The 18,023-nt window shown below is 34.7% G+C and overlaps 1 protein-coding gene across 2 annotated transcripts; it reads left to right on the top strand.

Moving 5' to 3' along the window:
• Positions 1-11,643: 11,643 nt before the first annotated feature.
• Positions 11,644-16,563, top strand: LOC133301958 (uncharacterized). Of its 2 annotated transcripts, XM_061501670.1 has the most exons (7): positions 11,644-12,493; positions 12,954-13,301; positions 13,747-14,398; positions 14,517-14,716; positions 14,811-15,055; positions 15,241-15,376; positions 15,456-15,588. In XM_061501670.1, coding segments are annotated over exons 2-7 (1,503 nt in total). In that variant the 5' UTR covers positions 11,644-12,493; positions 12,954-13,032; the 3' UTR covers positions 15,457-15,588. The 2 variants fall into 2 exon arrangements, with proteins under 2 accessions (XP_061357654.1, XP_061357653.1); XM_061501669.1 differs by having other exon boundaries at positions 15,241-16,563.
• The last annotated feature ends 1,460 nt before the right edge of the window (positions 16,564-18,023 follow it).

Here is an 18,023-nt window from a genome sequence, read left to right as displayed (position 1 = left end):
GCTCCCTCCACGCTTAGCAAGATATTTCTGCATAGCTGGCCCCACTGAACAGCCATCGAATGAGTCGAAAGCTTCATCAAACTCCTCCTCCTTAACCTCTACCCCCAACCCAGGAAGGTCCATGGCTCTTACCGTGCCCAAGAAAAGAAGGAAAAATGGTGTACCAAGAAGCACAAGAATATCAAAGGAGAAAGGGTGAGGCACTATACCTTTGAAGTTATGCGAACGGTGAAGAAGCTTTAAGGTAAGGAAGAAGAAGCGCAGCGTAATAAGAAGTAAGTATATACCAATAACCAGCGTAAAGAAGACCTCCAAGCGAGAGCATGTTCCCCTTTTAAAGAAGAAAGAAGCGCAAGGTGGCACTCGCAAGAATTGCCCTTTGATATTTCGACCGTCTGATGTCGTAACCGTCATTTAACGGGCGGTTGAGATGAGGGGCATGATGGTAATTTTAAGGTGATATGACACCAATCACGTCGTGGCACTCACACGGCTTACCCCTTGATATTCCGACCGTCAGATGCCGTAACCATCATTAACTGGCGGTTGAGATGAGGGGCATGATAGTGATTTCAAGGTGATATGACACCTTGCACGTCGCATTAATACGCCGTGTCTCGAAACAATACAACTGCTTGTAATGATGGAGAGTCCATCATTACAACGTGCACGAAAACCGAAGAGACACCCTTCGCGTCAGCAGGACGAAAGACCTGAAGTACCCCTGGAAGCATGAGGGACAAAATCGTTGGTCTTCTGATTCCAATCAGAGACGCCCAAGATCCTAATTTGGGCGACATCAGCCCAAGAACGCCCAGTAATTACGACTGGGCACCAACGCGGGTCAGCTACGATATTAAAGCGGCGACACCGCTCATGAATCTCCCAAAAGGAAACGCCCAAAGACAATAACTTGGCACCATCCAACGCATGCTACCAAGCTGGGGGGGGCTCCTGTTCCGGATGGCCCAAACACTGGTACAGCCCAGCTGGCCAGGCCCAATCCTCAGCCCCAACCCACGTGAAGTCTCGCGCCCTCCAACCTTGCAGCATGTCCAAGGGATACACTGAAATGCCCCACCTCGGGACGCTAACCACCAAAGGCGCCAGCCACAGGCACTATAAAGGGAAAACTACCCTCTGCCCAGTGCTGACATCGCCAGACGCAGAAGGCAGCGCCAAACACGCCAAACACTGCTATCATGGGAGTACATCCCAAGGAGGGTTGACCTCTCCTTACCAACCCACACCATATTCCCTATAAATAGCCCCCATGGGCACAACGTAAAGGCATCTTATGTATCGTGATATTACCCATTTACTTTGAGTCCTATTGCTTACTGCACTTACTTATTGTCTTGCTATTGCTTGACATAATACCTCTTATCCTGGTCTGTACCTAAGCTAAGGGTATCTCCCATACAGTGACTCATCCCTAAAGGGAACATAGTGGGCTTATAGATCCCAACGGTACAATTAGGTTGATATTGATTTCATTTACCACTTATCAACGAGATTTGATTTGATTTAGATAGCTAGCCAAGATTTCAACTTAATGTAAAACATACAGAAATCTTTTCTACCTCTTTTGGCCTTTCCATTTGGCTTCATAACATTCATTTAAGAAATTAAAAAAATAAAATAAAAGCTAAAGTTATTTTATATTTGAAAAATGTATTTTAAAAATAAAATTTATAAGCACTTTTTATATATAGAAATACCTAAAAGATATATAATGATAGTGGAATGGAGTGGGATTAAAATAAAATTAATTTTTTTTAAAATGTTTAATTTTAGACTTCTATTTTTTTTTTAAAAAAATAAAGAATCCTGACTTAAAAATATATCATTTTAATTTTTTTTTTAAATTCATCTTTTTTAAAAAGCAATACTATCTAAATACATAAAATTATTCAAAAGATTTTTTTTTTTTTTAAAAAAAAAGAGCCTATCCACATAGGCTCTCATTCTCACCGTAAAGCAATATCAATATATGAGACATCCTTCAACTATTCAATTTGAAACTCGAGGTGTTCATCTAACTTCAACCAAACCTTACAAAAAAATGCAGCTCTTAACAAATGGCCAAGGGCATGTTTTGTGCATAGTATTAGATAAGGCCTGATATCATAAGACCTGATAGTATAAGACCTAATTGTATAAGACCTGATTAAATTTTAATGTTATCCAGCGTTTGGTATGGTATTATATAAGATAATATATTTCAATATTTTAAAAATTAATATATGAAAAAAAATTATTTTAATATATTAATATATTAGTTTTTGAAAATTGTACTTGTAAGCAATACTAATACATCAACCTCTTATCAAGCTTAATCCCTCCCCCTTAGGCCGGATTAAGTTATACATCGTTTTGATGTATTAAGGGGTCCTGCTGTATAAGCTTATACTATACGATGGTCACATCAAATAACTGAAAATGTCATAATATATAGTATAAGCTTATACTATCAGGTCTTAGGTCTTATACGTTACACCAAACAGCCGTGAAAATTATACCTTAACTCCATTTTGCTGGAGGGGGGGGAGTGAAAAGTGAAGAAAATCAACAGTCAAGGTCTAATTTAGAAACCAAAACATTTCTATTCTGTTTTTTTTTTTGGCCAAAAAGTTTGGAAGAAAATTAACTGCTAACACTAGTCTATTCTAATGAAGAGTAAGTATTATTCTATGGGTTAAAGTAAAAACCCTTTTAAATGTTTATTTACTTCTGAAATGTGGTATAAGAACTGCTTGCTGATATAAGATACCTGTTGTGTGAATTTGAAATATGAAAGACTCTCCTTATTATATTATTGTTGTGGTTATATATGACTCAATGAAAATGCCTCCGGATGATAGGAGAGAGAAAGATATTGTGTTAACCAAAATTATGGCACCTGTATAAAGATGTCAATCATTTTTTACCCAAGAACTTCAAATATAAACCAAATCTGATAAAGAGGTACTAAGTAAAAGGGTTTTGTTCTTCTCCTCTAACGGGAGAAGAATTTTTTTTGCAGACATAATTTTTAAATGGGCCCCATTATATTTTAACAAAAAGAAATAAAATAAAAAATGGCATGTAAAATGGTGTGTCATTGGAGTATAAGCTAAGGATTAATATTTCTCATGTTATAGGAAATAATTTTATTTTTTACATACATATTTAAGTGTGTAGCGTCTATGTTTTCTTTTTATCTCTCTTCTTTTCGTATAATTAATCACTAAGTAAAATCCTTGACAATAGTTATCAGTTTCAAAAAACTGAATAAAAGGAAGAACTAGAGCAAGCTGACGCTACTAGGACTCTTGTAACATATAATTAGGCCAATGTGGGACTTATTTTTATTCCTCCGATTTAGGTTGTTACATTGTTGCTATACGTACAGTTTCTCTCTAGTTAAATAAAAATCTTGTATAATATTTAATTTTTGAAGATGGTGATTATTCCCCTGCTACTTCTTTTAAAGGATAGTTACTGGTTAAGGGAAAACGTTTACATAGCGCAATCAATAGCAATAAAAAGAAAATGAAAAAATGATGGTCAAAACACAAGTGTGGGATTGGAATCAGCCAGCTTCAGCCTGTGGTATGCACTATGCAGGTTGCAAGTTCGTCGCGCGCTCGTGGGCGGGCTTATGGATAATTGCAATCTCTGTCTGGAAATATGTCGCACAGGGCTGGCTTTGATGTTCCATATCATGGCAACACTATTGATGAGTATTCCATCACTTTAATGCCCCAACTTAGGTCACAAGCAGGCGCTACTATGCTCGGCAATATTCTGTAGTTTGTCAGGAGTTTATAAAGTTCAATTTTTTTCGCGGTCGTTTGATGTGGGACTTATAAATGCAAACACCAATCTGACATAAATGTAATGATTGTAGACCCTTCCTTCAATCCATTTGATGACATTTTACATACTTGGATGATTAGAAAATAAGTTTCTTCTACTTTTGTACATTAGAGCATCAGAGAAAATATTTTTTATGGTCTAGGGCCATCCAATAATTTGGTGCTCCCTTTCACAACATCAATTATTTCTTTCCTTTTTTACTCATGTTATTTTCTCTCTTTTTCAATTTTACCCTCACATTTATACTAAAAGACCACCGAAAAAATGGTGGTCTCGGACCCTAATAAATTCTCTTCTTCCCAAGGCAAGTCAAAATTAGTCTTCTAGCTCTCACTTGTTTTCCAAACCCTCTTCATCAGCCTTCTCTTTTATAATAATTCAGATGCCTTAACTTCACCTTCATTGGATATTTATGGCTTCAAAAGACAAGAAATAAAAATAATATATATAATCCCTGTAGAAATGGACTTTGATAATTTATATTTGTGTTGTCTTGATTTCTCTCTTTTTAAATCTTGAGTTTTCTATCTTCTTTCCTTAATTTTTAAAAAGAAATTTAAAGAGTTAAAATGTAACAATAAATAACAAGTATTCCGTGCAGTGTAAAGTATTAAAAATTTAGGTAAAATTTAAAATATATAAATTAAAAGAAAAATGTTTTAAAATATAAGATATGTATGCATGATTAATTCAAATAGAATCTAGAAAATATCAACATCAACAACATATTTATCCTAAACTAATTGGGGTCGGTGGTATATGAATCCAAATAAAAGGTACGAAGGGATAAAAATAAAAATAAAAATAAAAATAAAAATAAGTAATAATATAAATATAAACATAAACATAAAAGTAAAAATAAAAGGAGTGTAAAAAAAGAATAAGAAGAAGATAGGGAAGGGGAAAAGAGAGAAAGGAAAAGAAGAAGATGGGGGGATAAAAAGAGTAAACGGACTATCTAGAACATAAGAATAATAACGGGTCTAACACCATGCTAATAGTTTTTCTCCATTACGTTCTAAAGCACATCATCCGCCAATTTATATCTCACTCGATTAAGTCTTGTTTTACGACCTTCCCTCAAGTAAATTTCAGTCGACCTCTACCTTTTTTTTTGTGTCGAGCTCTTGGTAACAAACTTTTGTTCTTACGGGAGCATCTAGGGGGCCTTCTCATTATGTGCTCAAACCATTTCAATCTATGTTCCCTCATCTTTTCAGCCACCGATGGTACTCCTACCTTACGTTGAATATTTTCATTTCTTATCTTACCCATCCTCGTATAACCACACATCCACCTTAATATCCTCATCTTTGCTATTCCCATTTTATGTTCATGTTGTCTATGTACCGGTCAACATTCAGCTCCATATAACATTGCAGGCCTTACTGCTACTCTATAGAATTTTCCTTTTAGCTTAAAGGGAATTTTGCGGTCACACAAAAACCCAGAAGCACTACGTCATTTCATCCACCTGCTCTGATTCTATGATTTACATCCTCATCAATCTCTCCACTTTTTCGCAGAATGGATCCCAGGTATCTACTTGGGTACCTCTTGACCAAGTAGATGCACAGGATCTTGGTCTACATCTCGTACCAGAGAAAATTCACACTTTATATACTCAGTCTTCCTCCGGCTTAATGTGAATCCTTTAGACTCCAACGTGCTTATCCATAATTCAAGTTTTATATTGACACTATCTTTGGTCTCATCAATAAGCACAATATCATCTGCAAAAAACATACACCATGACATTTTCTCTTGAATATCTTTTGTTAGTTCATCCATAACTAAGGCAAAGAGATAAGGACTTAGAGCCGAACCTTGGTGTACACCTACCGTCATAGAAAAATAACTTGATGTTCCATTACAAGCTTTCACACATTTAGTAGCTCCATCATATATACATATCCATGATTGCCTTTGCATACTTTGATGATACTTTTTTCTTCTCAAGAACCCACCATAAAACTTTTCTTAGTACCCTATCGTATGTTTTCTCAAGATCTATAAACACCATATGTAAGTCCTTCTTATTTTCTTGATATCTTTCCATTAATTGTCGCATAAAGAAAATGGCTTCCACGATACATCTTTCTGGTATAAATCCAAATTGATTTATAGAAACCTTTGTCTCTCTCCTCAAGCGATGTTCAATAGCTCTCTTCCACAACTTCATAGTATGGCTCATTAGCTTAATGCCTCTATGGTTAGAACAATTCTGAATATTTCTCTTGTTTTTGTAAATAGACACAAGCATACTTTTCCTCCATGCATTAGACATCTTATTTGTCTGAAGAATCTTATTGAAAAGATTGGTCAATCATTTTATTCTCACATTCCCCAGACCTTTCCACACTTTAATAGAGACATCATCGGGTCCCAAGGCTTTATTAGTTTTCATCCTCTTTAAAGCCTCCTTAACTTCATATGTATTGATTCTGTGAACAAATCTTCTATTCAAATCATCATAAGCGTCCTCTAAGTCCACCTCGCTTTTATCGTCATCCCCATTAAACAACTTGTTAAAATAGTTCATCCATCTTTCATTTACATCTTCATCTCTCACCAAAAGGTTTTGATTCTCATCATTGATTCTTCTAACTTAGGTGAGGTCTTCACTTTTCTTATCCCTCATTTTTGCAAGTTTATATATATGTTTTTCACCATCCTTTCTACCAAGATTTTTATACAAATCGGCGAAAACCTTGCCTCTAGCTTCCCGCATTGCTTTCTTTGCATTTTTTCTCGCCAATCTAAACTTTTGCAAGTTCTCATCATTGTGACTTTTATGCAAAGATCTTAAGCATTTCTTCTTTTGTTTAATTGCCTTTTGCACATCTCCATTCCACCACCATGTTTTCTTTGTATGAAAACCATTTCATTTGCTTTCTCCCAACACCCTCATTCCCATATTTTGAATACACATAGTCATCTCATTCCATATTTTATTTGCTCCTTCATCAAACTCCCATGGTCCTTCATGCAATATTCTTTCCTTGAACTTTCTCTATGTTTCCTGCTTTAGATTCCACCATCTTATCCTTGGGTTGTGAGCCCTCTTCCTCATTAATTTATAAAATATGTTTAAAATTATAAAAAAGACATACATCATTAACTTAAATGTATTTCAATTTAAAACTCATGTCATTATTTGACAGAAAATAGATTAAAAGATTAAGTCACTCTTCAAATAATATTTTTTTTTGGGTAGATCCTAATAATTTTTTTTGGGTAAACGATAATATATTTCAATTTGATATAAGAGTTGAGCAACTCAAATTTGGAGATTAAAGAATAAAATTTAATGTAAAATAAAATAAAATTTAGGAGATAAGGCAAGAGATAAAAAAAATAAAAAAGTTAAAAAAAATTATTTTGAAAGTATAAATAGAAAAAATTTGAGAAAAAAATAAATTTTAACGTAAGAAGAAAATTTTAAGAGTAATTATAATACAAGAATTTTAGAAAATGTTAAAAAATATCAAATAAAGTTGAGTCATATTCTTGAGAAGAAATAAAGTATTGGAGAGGGATTATTTTTACTTTAATACAAGAATAAGAAATACAGCAAGATTTGTAACACGCTGATCTTCATTGATTTCAGATGGGATCTGCACAACGTTTGGGATATGTGCAACCAGTGGTTGCAATCCTTGTACATATAGTGCATTCTGACTTACCGCTAAAGTTGACGCTGAATCAAAATGCATGTCGCTGACATGAACAACATTGTAGTCAATTGCTTGTTGATTCTCGAGGTCGTGTTGATCCGCTAGAACCTCTTGTATCACCGGGTTTTGTCGTGGCTCAGGACTTGGCAATGATGGCTGTTGATAACCACTTCGGGTGTGTGCCATGATTTTCGTGGGATTTGAAAGTTCTCGAGATTCCCACAGACGGCGCAAATGTTTTATCTTGATGACAGAGATGTCTAGCCCAGGGCTAGTAGATCGATATTGAATCTTGTACTCACTCTAGGTATCTATGAATTAGATAGCTTAGGGGTAGCAAATTACCGTACACAACTATGAGGCTTTAGCAAAAAGGGTGTTGTGTGTGTACAGTGACAACATAATAGTAAAAGAGAGAGATTTGTCCATACCTGTGGTCTTTACCTCTTATTTATAGAGTTTACCTTGGGATTTGAACAGTCTGGACCCTTTACTTCATGGGCCCAATTGTCTCTTTTCATAGCTATCGAGTGTCTGCCCTTTATTGGACCTTTTGGGCATATGAGCCTTATGTAGGTCCATAACAAGGTGAATTATAAGAATGACAAGTATTAATAAATTTAATATTTTAAAGTATCTTCGGTTAACTTTTGCTTAAGAAGGTATATTGTATTAATTTGTTGCATTTTGGGGAATTATTTTCGCTAGGGGTTGTCTAAATGTTTTAAATCGAGTAATTAATATAAAAGAATGTACTTACCTAATTACGCTTAGATTTCATCTGATATTTAGTGTGTAAATTAAAGTCACTTTACATTAGAGGTGGCAAAACAAGCCGACTCGCCCTGACCCACCCCGTCATCAACTCGCAAAAAGAGGCGGGGTGGGTTGACCCAACTTTGGATTGTGGATTGAAAATATCAACCCGCCCCGTTTTAAGGGGGTTGACGGATTGGCCCGCTAAAATATTCCTTAAAAAAATAATTGAAAAAAATACTATATAAAAAATATCACAAATGATGCTCTAAGAAGAAAACAAACACAAAAATAGCCTAGGGGGTGTTTGGTAGATGATTTGTTGTGGGAAAGATGGCTAACTGAGAGTGGGTATTTAATTACACCATATTTGGTAGAAGTTTAAGGGAAAAAATACCATGCAACCATATTCCCATGCAAATAAGATTTGTGTGTAAAGTGATGCAAAAATCACTATTTGAAAATACCACCTTGGAGGTGGTATTTATAGATAACAAGGCAAGCGAAAAAATATTTGCCATGGGTCAGACGGAAATACCCCTTATCCTCATGTAAAAATTTAGCACAGAATCAAGTTTTACAAATCATATATCATTTGAATTTGGGCTACCGAGAGATGTAATTTTGGTTTTCCTTTTTCAAAACGTAAAGTTTGTAGGTGTGCAGAACAACAATTTATATTGGTGAGTATGATTCATATATTTTTACCCCCAAAAGAAAGAAAAAATCAAATACGAGCAGTACCGTGTGTGGAGTTGGATAAAGATTAAAAAGGGTTATTTTCGTATTTTCAACCATTTTTCCATCAATATTTTATTTTCAACCAAACATAGACTCAGTAAAATTAACCCAATTTTTCCGGTAATATTTTGGCTTACCAAACAACTTTTTTTTAACTTTCCTACCAAACTAATTTTTCTACCACATTCATAGTAATTGTATTTTCCTAATAAATTTTTTTTTCTCCTCTACCAAACACCCAAACTCTTCACTAAAAATCAGTGGCGGGTTTGTCACAATGGGTGTTGAAGAACCACAAGAAGAACAAGCTTTTGATGATTCTAGTTTTTCAAATGCACTGTTTTCAAACAAGGTCAATGTTTTGAGGCTTGTTGATGTTCTTCATTAGGCGGTTGCGCCACCCACTTTGTTTCAAAGTTGGATGGAAGAACATAGCTATGTCTTGAAGTTCGACTCAGTCCCATAACAGTGAAAAACCAAAGAAAGGGGAGCTCAGACAAAGTCCTCCATACACGGATCCATGCCAGATCTGACGATTAAAAAAGGGGGAGATTAAAGTCGAAGGATTGAAGAGAGTGATTGATTCGAGTCGAAGGAGAAAATGAAAATCTCCAGGTGGCGCAATTTTACCTAAGTTTTCAAAAGGAAAAATGAAAAAAAAAAAAATGAAAAAAGCAACGTAATATATACAATATTTTTTTTATAATTTAAAATTAAAAAAAATATATTAACCCACAGATTAACTTGCCTCGACCTGTCCTTAACCCGCTGACAAGTGATGTGAGTTAAAGTGGGTTAATGGGTTGATATATATAACCGAACCTGTCCCGTTTTAGTGGGTTGGCGGATTGACCCCTCGGGTTCAACCCACATTGCCACCTCTACTTTACATTATTTCAAAATTATGTATTAATTATCAATAATTATTTAAAAATTATCCTTTCAAATAATGATCATAAAATGTTGAAATGTTGTCCATTGAAAAAGATTGGATTCAAGTTCTTTTGAATGCAAGAATTTTCTTTGGGAGAGTTAATCATACCATGATATGAACGTTCCCTATTCGAACAACATTGTCTCTTATAGAGGTGTAAAAGGGTTAGACGGCTTGTCGAAGACCTACAATTTAGCCTGCCTTTAGCCCGACCCGTTTTAAAAATAGTAAGGACTTGAACTAGTTAAAAGGCTTGTGTAGAAATCAGTCCAAAAACCTATTTTAGTACGCGTGACCTCTAAGCTTATAGGCCCGACTCGTATTTTTCAATAAATAATATTTTTTTATTAAAAATAAAATAATATCTTGTTCAAGTTTATTGGACATTTGTTTATGTTTGTCTTTTATTATTTTGGTTGTTTCTCTTTATTTATCTAGTTATTTCTTATTGGGAAATTCTCATGTAAGTTGGTTAGTCGGTGGACATCTTCGACACCGAGTTTCATGATCGTTGTTCTTCTTGCATGATTTGTTTGCGTAAATTTTGAATTGTAACATATTTATCATTTAAAAAATTAATTTCCAAATATATTTATGTTTTATTAGTATAATTTGATTGACTTTCACTTGTTCGGTGATTGCCTATTTTATGTTTAAATGTAGGAAAAATATTTCTGCAGTTACTGCAGATAAATTATCTGCATTTATTTTCAAAACGACGTCGTTTTGATATTAAAATTATAAATATAAAGACTATTATAATCCTGAAATAAATTAAAATTACAAAAACACCACGATTTCTGCTCCAAAACGACGTCGTATTGGACTTACTGCAGATAACTTATATGCAGTAACTGCAGAAAAAATGAACCCTTAAATATAATGTTTTTTAAGTCTTAAAATAAATACTTTTGGGCTCACGCACGTGCGAGCGCATCCACATACATGTGCTTGCGCGTGCACGCACTCACACAGGCATGCACATACACAATCAATTCGATCAAATTGTATTTATTTTTAATTAAAAAATTAATTTTAATGTAATTTAAAATAAATTAAAAGTTTATACATGCACACGCGCACACAGACATGCACGCATATGGACACACACATACATATATATATATATATATATATATTAAAAGTAAAAATTATTTTTTTAATTAAAAATTAAGACAATTCGTTCCGACTAATTTTTTTTTTCAACAACATTTAAAATTAAATGGTTAATATTTTAGGTTGTGTTTAGCTATTGTACAAAATAATTATAATCTAAAATTTACAAAGTGCAATAATATTGTTTTAAAATGCTTGGTAGGTTTGGTATGACAGTCTAACTCTTATATTTTTCTAAAAACAAGTTAATAATTTGACTTATATCGTACTAACAAACCAAAACAGATTTAAAATAATTTATATAAACATAGCCAATTTAAGTTAAAATCTATCTTCAGTGTCTCTTTTATACCCCTGTTTGTGGAAGATACATGTTTATGAAAAAATGATTGCTATTTAAACGGTGACACTTTAGATAAGAAGGAAAAAAAAAAAAAAAAAAGTTGCTGCCTTGCACTGCGTCGTTTCATTGCAGCCGTCCCAGGTGTCTTAATTCACCAAAACCACCCATTCCTCTTTTCTAAAACCCTCTTCTCTTCTGCTTAAGGTTTCGCCACTGTCGCCTTCCACCACTTATCTGCCACCACATCACCACTTGGAAGTGTCATATGGTGTAGGTTACTCAATCTGTTAATAATTGCTCTGTTTTGTTTTCATCTTGTTCGTGGGTTCAAAATAGTTGAACATATTTTTGTTTTGGCCTTAAATAATTGGGGTGTTCTAGCATGATAAACAATTAACAGAGCCTGTGAATGTATGAGAACTATAAAAATTGTATTACTCACTTGGTTGCAGAGATACCTGATTCCAGTTTTAATTGATCACTGATTGATGAATTGGGAGCTTCCATGCTGATAAAATTCTACTTTCTATATATTTTGAATCTAAATAGAAATAAATAATTTGTGAATTGTTTTATTTGTTCGTTATAAATATGGGTTGATGTATTGCAATTATCAGATTCTTGTACAGATTATTACAACCTGGTACCTATGAAATTATCATAGTAGAATTATTGACGGCTCTAATTCTCATTCCAATTTACCAAATGAAAGTTGTGAATGTTGTACATTGGAATATTCTCATTGAAATGGTAGCACTTTAGATGTTGTTTATTGCTAGAGGGAAAAAAAATAAAAAATAAAAAATAAAAAGTAAAAATAAATGCTACATGATTAGGTGTCCTTTCATTGCTGCGTCTCATTGTCATTCATCAGCCCTCACCCTTCCCATCCCAGGTGTTTAATTCGCCAAAACCACCCATTTTTTCTAAAGCCCTCTTCTCTTCTGCATAGGGTTGAGCCACTGTTCTGGTTCCACATCCACCACTACAACACACATAATCATCTTCTGAATGTTCAACCAAAAGGGTGTGCCCTTCAATTCTCAGTACTTAACTTGCCTTCAGGTATTTTGTTCTTTCTTTTGATTGAATTGCTCAGTTGTGGTTGCTCAAAACTCGGAAAACTTAGCAAAACCTAGTCTTTAACTAGTTATCTCAGAAGGGTTTTTTTTTTTTTTTTCCTGGATGTTGTTTCAGGGTATTTTGTTCTTTCTTTTGATTGAATTGCTCAGTTGTGGTTGCTCAAAACTCGGAAAACTTAGCAAAACCTAGTCTTTAACTAGTTATCTCAGAAGGGTTTTTTTTTTTTTTTTCCTGGATGTTGTTTCAGGGTATTTTGTTCTTTCTTTTGATTGAATTGCTCAGTTGTGGTTGCTCAAAACTCGGAAAACTTAGCAAAACCTAGTCTTTAACTAGTTATCTCAGAAGGGTTTTTTTTTTTTTTATTTATTTTTTTTTTTTTATTTTTTTTTTTAAAGGGTGTTGTGTTCTTTGCTTGAGTGCTTCAACAATTCCTTTTTTGAAGGTGTGATTATTTCTGGAGAGACTTCTAGATTCTTCTGTATATAGCAAGGAAAATTTGGTTTTGTTGTACCCTTGTGGACATGGCTATAGTTGAATCAGTGGGGAAGATTCCTTTGCAAGACCCACCTGAGGAGGAGTTCTATGCTGCTGACTTGACTTGGACCAAGTTTGGCAATGCTGAGCACCATGACGAGGTTGCCCTTATTCCCTATGATCGAGTTGATGCTTTTATAATTGGTGAATGCTCTAATGTGGAGTGCCCAACTCGGTTTCATATTGAGAGAGGAAGGAAACGAACAATTGGCAGCTTGAAGGAGTACAAGGATGATGAATATATGGAGTACAGACTGTAAGTTTCAGTCTCTGCCATGCCTCTCACCTCACCCTTCATTCAAAATGATTTTGATAATGTTTTTTTTATTTTATTTCTTTTCTCTCTCTCTCTCTGTATCTCTTTCTTTCTTTCTTTTCTCTTTTGGTTATGGTGATCAAAAGATTGTTTAACTTTAATTACCATTTTCTTGCATTTTTATTTTTTATTTTTTTGAAGTTTACTTTTGGTAGAGCATCAGAACTTGGAAGTGTGAAATGAAATCATACTTCCCTTTCAGAAAATTTGTTGATCCTTGTTAAGTTCCCTAACGTTAGACATGTTCACAAGTTCAAACCTTTTTCCAGTTGCTGTATGGAATATGGAATCAACAGCAGCTTAGCAAATGAATAATTAAAAACTTAAGTGGTCATGTACACAATTAGGATCCCAATACTTAAGTTGAACTTTGTTCTTTATGAAGGTACTGGTGCTCATTCGGCCCAGAAAATTATGGGGAAGGTGGAGGTATATTACCTAGTCGAAGATATCGACTTAATACCCGAAACCGTGCTGCTAGACCTCAATCAATGCGGGGTTGTACTTGTCATTTTGTTGTCAAACGTCTTTATGCTAGCCCTTCACTTGCGCTTATTATATACAATGAAAGGCGCCACATTAACAAGTCTGGTTTTGTCTGCCATGGACCACTAGATAGAGATGCCATTGGCCCAGGTGCCAAAAAAATTCCATATATATGCAATGAAATTCAGCAGCAAACAATGTCCATGATTTATCTGGGCATTCCAGAAGAGAATATCTTGGAGAAACACATTGAAGGAATTCAGCGATATTGTGGTTCAAATGCAAAAGTCAATAGCCTTGCTTCTCAGTATGTCCACAAGCTAGGGATGATTATCAAAAGGTCTACCCATGAATTGGATCTAGATGATCAAGCCAGCATCCGCATGTGGGTTGAACGCAATAAAAAGTCTGTATTTTTTCATCAGGATAATTCTGAGTCAGATCCTTTCATCTTGGGGATCCAAACTGAATGGCAGCTACAACAAATGATTCGTTTTGGTCATCGCAGTGTCGTTGCAGCAGACTCAACCTTTGGTGTAAAGAGACTTAAAGTAATTATTTTTCAATCATGACTTTTAGGTTATGCTTGATCTAAAAGAAAAACCGTTATCTTGTTCACATTGCAATATGTTTCAATTGACTAACCTAGATATCTTTTCATATTGGCAGTATCCCTTGTTCACACTTCTTGTTTTTGATTCAAGACAACATGCACTTCCTGTGGCATGGGTCATTACACGTAGCTTTGCCAAGCCTGATATGTCTAAGTGGTTGAAAGCTTTAATTGATCGAGCTCGTAGTGTCGAGCCTGGATGGAAAGTCAGTGGATTTTTAATTGATGATGCTGCAGCTGATATTGATCTATTGAGGCAAGAATGCAAGATTTATTGCTTTAGATATGAATTTGGTTTAAAATTCTGTAGTACTGTTTAATTTTCTTACTTCTATTGATTGCGTTTACAGAGATATATTTTGCTGCCCTGTCCTATTTTCACTATGGCGTGTTCGTAGATCGTGGCTAAGGAATATTGTTAAGAAATGCAGTAACATTGAGGTTCAGCGGGAGATTTTTAAGTGTCTTGGGACAGTAGTGTACAGCATTTGGGGAGGAATTAATACATCACTTGCCTTGGAACAATTTATGCTGGATTTTGTTGACCAGACTGATTTCATGGAATATTTTAGAGCGTCCTGGTTGCCCAAGATTGGTTAGATCTTTCTCCTCTGCTCTTTTGCATGCACTTAAAAAAACTTGTTTGGATAGGGCATATTTGCATACAATACAAAATGTAATATTTTTAACATTTTGCTTCAGAAATTATGGCTTAGTCAGTTAGTTATTGATATATTAACTTGCTTTTTCTCGTTGCCGTTCCTTTGCCCTGTTGTGCAGAAATGTGGCTTTCAACAATGAGAAATTTTCCACTAGCAAGCCAGGAAGCTTCTGGAGCAGTAGAAGCCTATCATATCAAACTGAAAGCCAAACTTTTTGATGATTCACATCTTGGAGCACTGCAAAGAGTAGATTGGTTAGTTCACAAGCTAACAACTGAGTTGCATTCAAGCTATTGGCTTGACCGCTATGCTGATGAGAGTGATTCTTTCCAGAATGTGAAGGAGGAATATATTGCTTCTACATCATGGCATCGAGCACTTCAAATTCCCAACTCTGCTATTACCTTGGATGATAAAGACCACCGCTTTGCCAAAGTTGTGAGCCAGAAAGACAGCAGTGTAACACATTTAGTATGGAATCCCGGATCTGAATTTGCCTTCTGTGATTGTTCTTGGTCAATGCAAGGTAATCTCTGCCAGCATGTCATCAAAGTAAACATGATTTGTGAAAATCTTCAAGGTTGTCAACCATCCATGTCTTTTCATTCATTTGAAGAGGTTTTGATGGATTTGTGGAAAAAACCAATGGATGATTCATTTGCATTGGATCTGTCATTGGCTTGGTCCCACCAGATGCTAGATCAAATCCAAAAACTTGTTGAATTAAATAATTCTACTGATATTGGCACTGTAGTTAACAACATGCCTCTGAAATGGGTTTCTAAGAAAGATAGAACCTACATTGGCAAACCATCATCGGCAAGGTTGGCTCTTCCTTCTGGTAACAGTAACTCAAAAAGTGTTGTGCAGAAGAAGAATCGGAAACGGAAAAGATTGTCTCGATTAAGATGAGCAATTTGGTTGGTAGTTATGAAGTTTGATCTGGGATAACTCTGATCAATGCAGACTGGATTTCATTTAAAGAATTCTGTAACTTTTAAATATCTGGCTTCCTAGTTCTGTTGCCTCCTCTTATCTTTATAGTTGCAGCATCTACCAAGGAATCAGCATACATCCTATCCCGATCAAAGAACAGTTATTGCTATAATAATATGAGCATGGTTGGTAGTCAGAGATAAAATGGTGGAAACAAAAGCAATTCTGGTGCGTATGTTCTGTTCAGCTTTAATACATGGAAATACTTTTAGGTGTTGGGATGGAGTAGTGGTCAATTTTACTTAAACACTGGAAGCCATTCTTTAGCCTTTCATAATTTTTTCCTCATTTTCATACGATCATATGCCAGCATAATTATTTATTTATTTAATTTTTTACTTTGTACCATCTCCACCTTTAGAGTTTATAGTCCTTTCAAGTACTCAATTCATTGTGGAGGAAAGATCATTCCATGGATAATTTTTTTTGGCTATTATGTTCTTGTTTTTTGATTTACATGTTATGTATATATACAAATTATTGGCATATTTTACTTGAAATAAGTTGCAAGATATATGCTTAATTAATTATAATTTTGAGCTTAATTCTTTTGTTATTTACATAGGCCATCTACAGAGAAACGTAGTAGAAACCAATATTTATCAAGGAATAGCTGGCTACACTTGGAAAAGGAAACAATTTAACCATCTGGATGATATATCTAATTCTTGCTGTGAAATGTGAATAGCCCAGATGAGCTAAGCAGAGGTTATATGAAGGAAAGAGACCCCTTCCACCACAAACCCCAGTTAAATTTAAATTTTCAGTGTATCAAATAAAAATGTCGCCACCAGAGGTTATATAAATCATTTTTTTTTTGTTATATTTGCAAGAGCTATAAGTCAAGGTAGCAAGTGTTGGTATAAAATACAAAGCTCAAACAGCTTACTGCATCTTATTCTCAACTTAAAGTAGATTTAAATAATTACAGAATTAATCAACTGAATTATACATTATCAATTGTTTTACATCTAAAACATCGATTAGAAATCATCTTTTGTCTTCCTGATCAAAACTTCCTTGATTTTATTTACTTTGGAAGTAAGACAATGCCCCCCACTATCATAAGGATAATTGGCACTGTGCTTTTGAGTCTCATGAATATTCTCCACCTTAGCTGAAGGTGATAAAAAAAATTGCACTCCCCACACTCCCCCCTTGCCACAACGTTATCCTGAATAGGTTTTCACATAAAAAGATATGTATACCTGAGTCCAGGAATTAATGCTGCTTCTTGCTTGGTCGTGACATTCTCAAAACCACCAGGTTCAATTATTCGAGAAAGTGCAAGCTGAGGGCGAGCTTTGGACGCATGTCATGCAGCATTCAAATATTTTTCTCCCAAGGTAGTGGTTACCACAGTATCGTTACAGCAGTGCAAAGTTGTATAAACATAATCCCAAGGAGGAACCTATATTCTTATATGATTAGATTAGATGGCAGAGAAAATATCCAAACAAAAATTGTAACCGATTCCAAAAGAAGTAGCAGCTTTCACAGTATAGAATTTAATTAGACATATGTCCAATTAGAATCATCAAATAAATAGAAAAAAAAAAATGAAAAAGAAAAAAATCAAACCAAAAGCCAAGACCCTGAAAAATATTGATCACTCACTGATTTCTAGTTTCTCTGAATCAGCTTTTTATCAAATCATTCCAAACAATGACATGCAAATGTACTTCAACAAAGCAAGAATGTCACAAAAAATGCATTTCTGCGGTGATTATTATCACTTATCAGTCTAGAAAATAATGAAACACTAAACTTGGAAAAGACTTTGAACCAAGAAAACTCAAATTTTAACATTTTGGAGCTAAAAGCTGAAACAAGAATGATGATTCTAATTCTAAAAGGATATATCTCTTGGAATCAGGCAGAGGTTCTGCCAAATCACAGTACCAG

Source organism: Gastrolobium bilobum, unplaced genomic scaffold, assembly GCF_033153095.1.
Source record: "Gastrolobium bilobum isolate Gb01-03AN ecotype WA unplaced genomic scaffold, APGP_CSIRO_Gbil_v1 utg50901, whole genome shotgun sequence".
Classification (NCBI taxonomy): domain Eukaryota; kingdom Viridiplantae; phylum Streptophyta; class Magnoliopsida; order Fabales; family Fabaceae; genus Gastrolobium; species Gastrolobium bilobum.
This window is presented reverse-complemented; position numbering and strand designations above follow the sequence as displayed.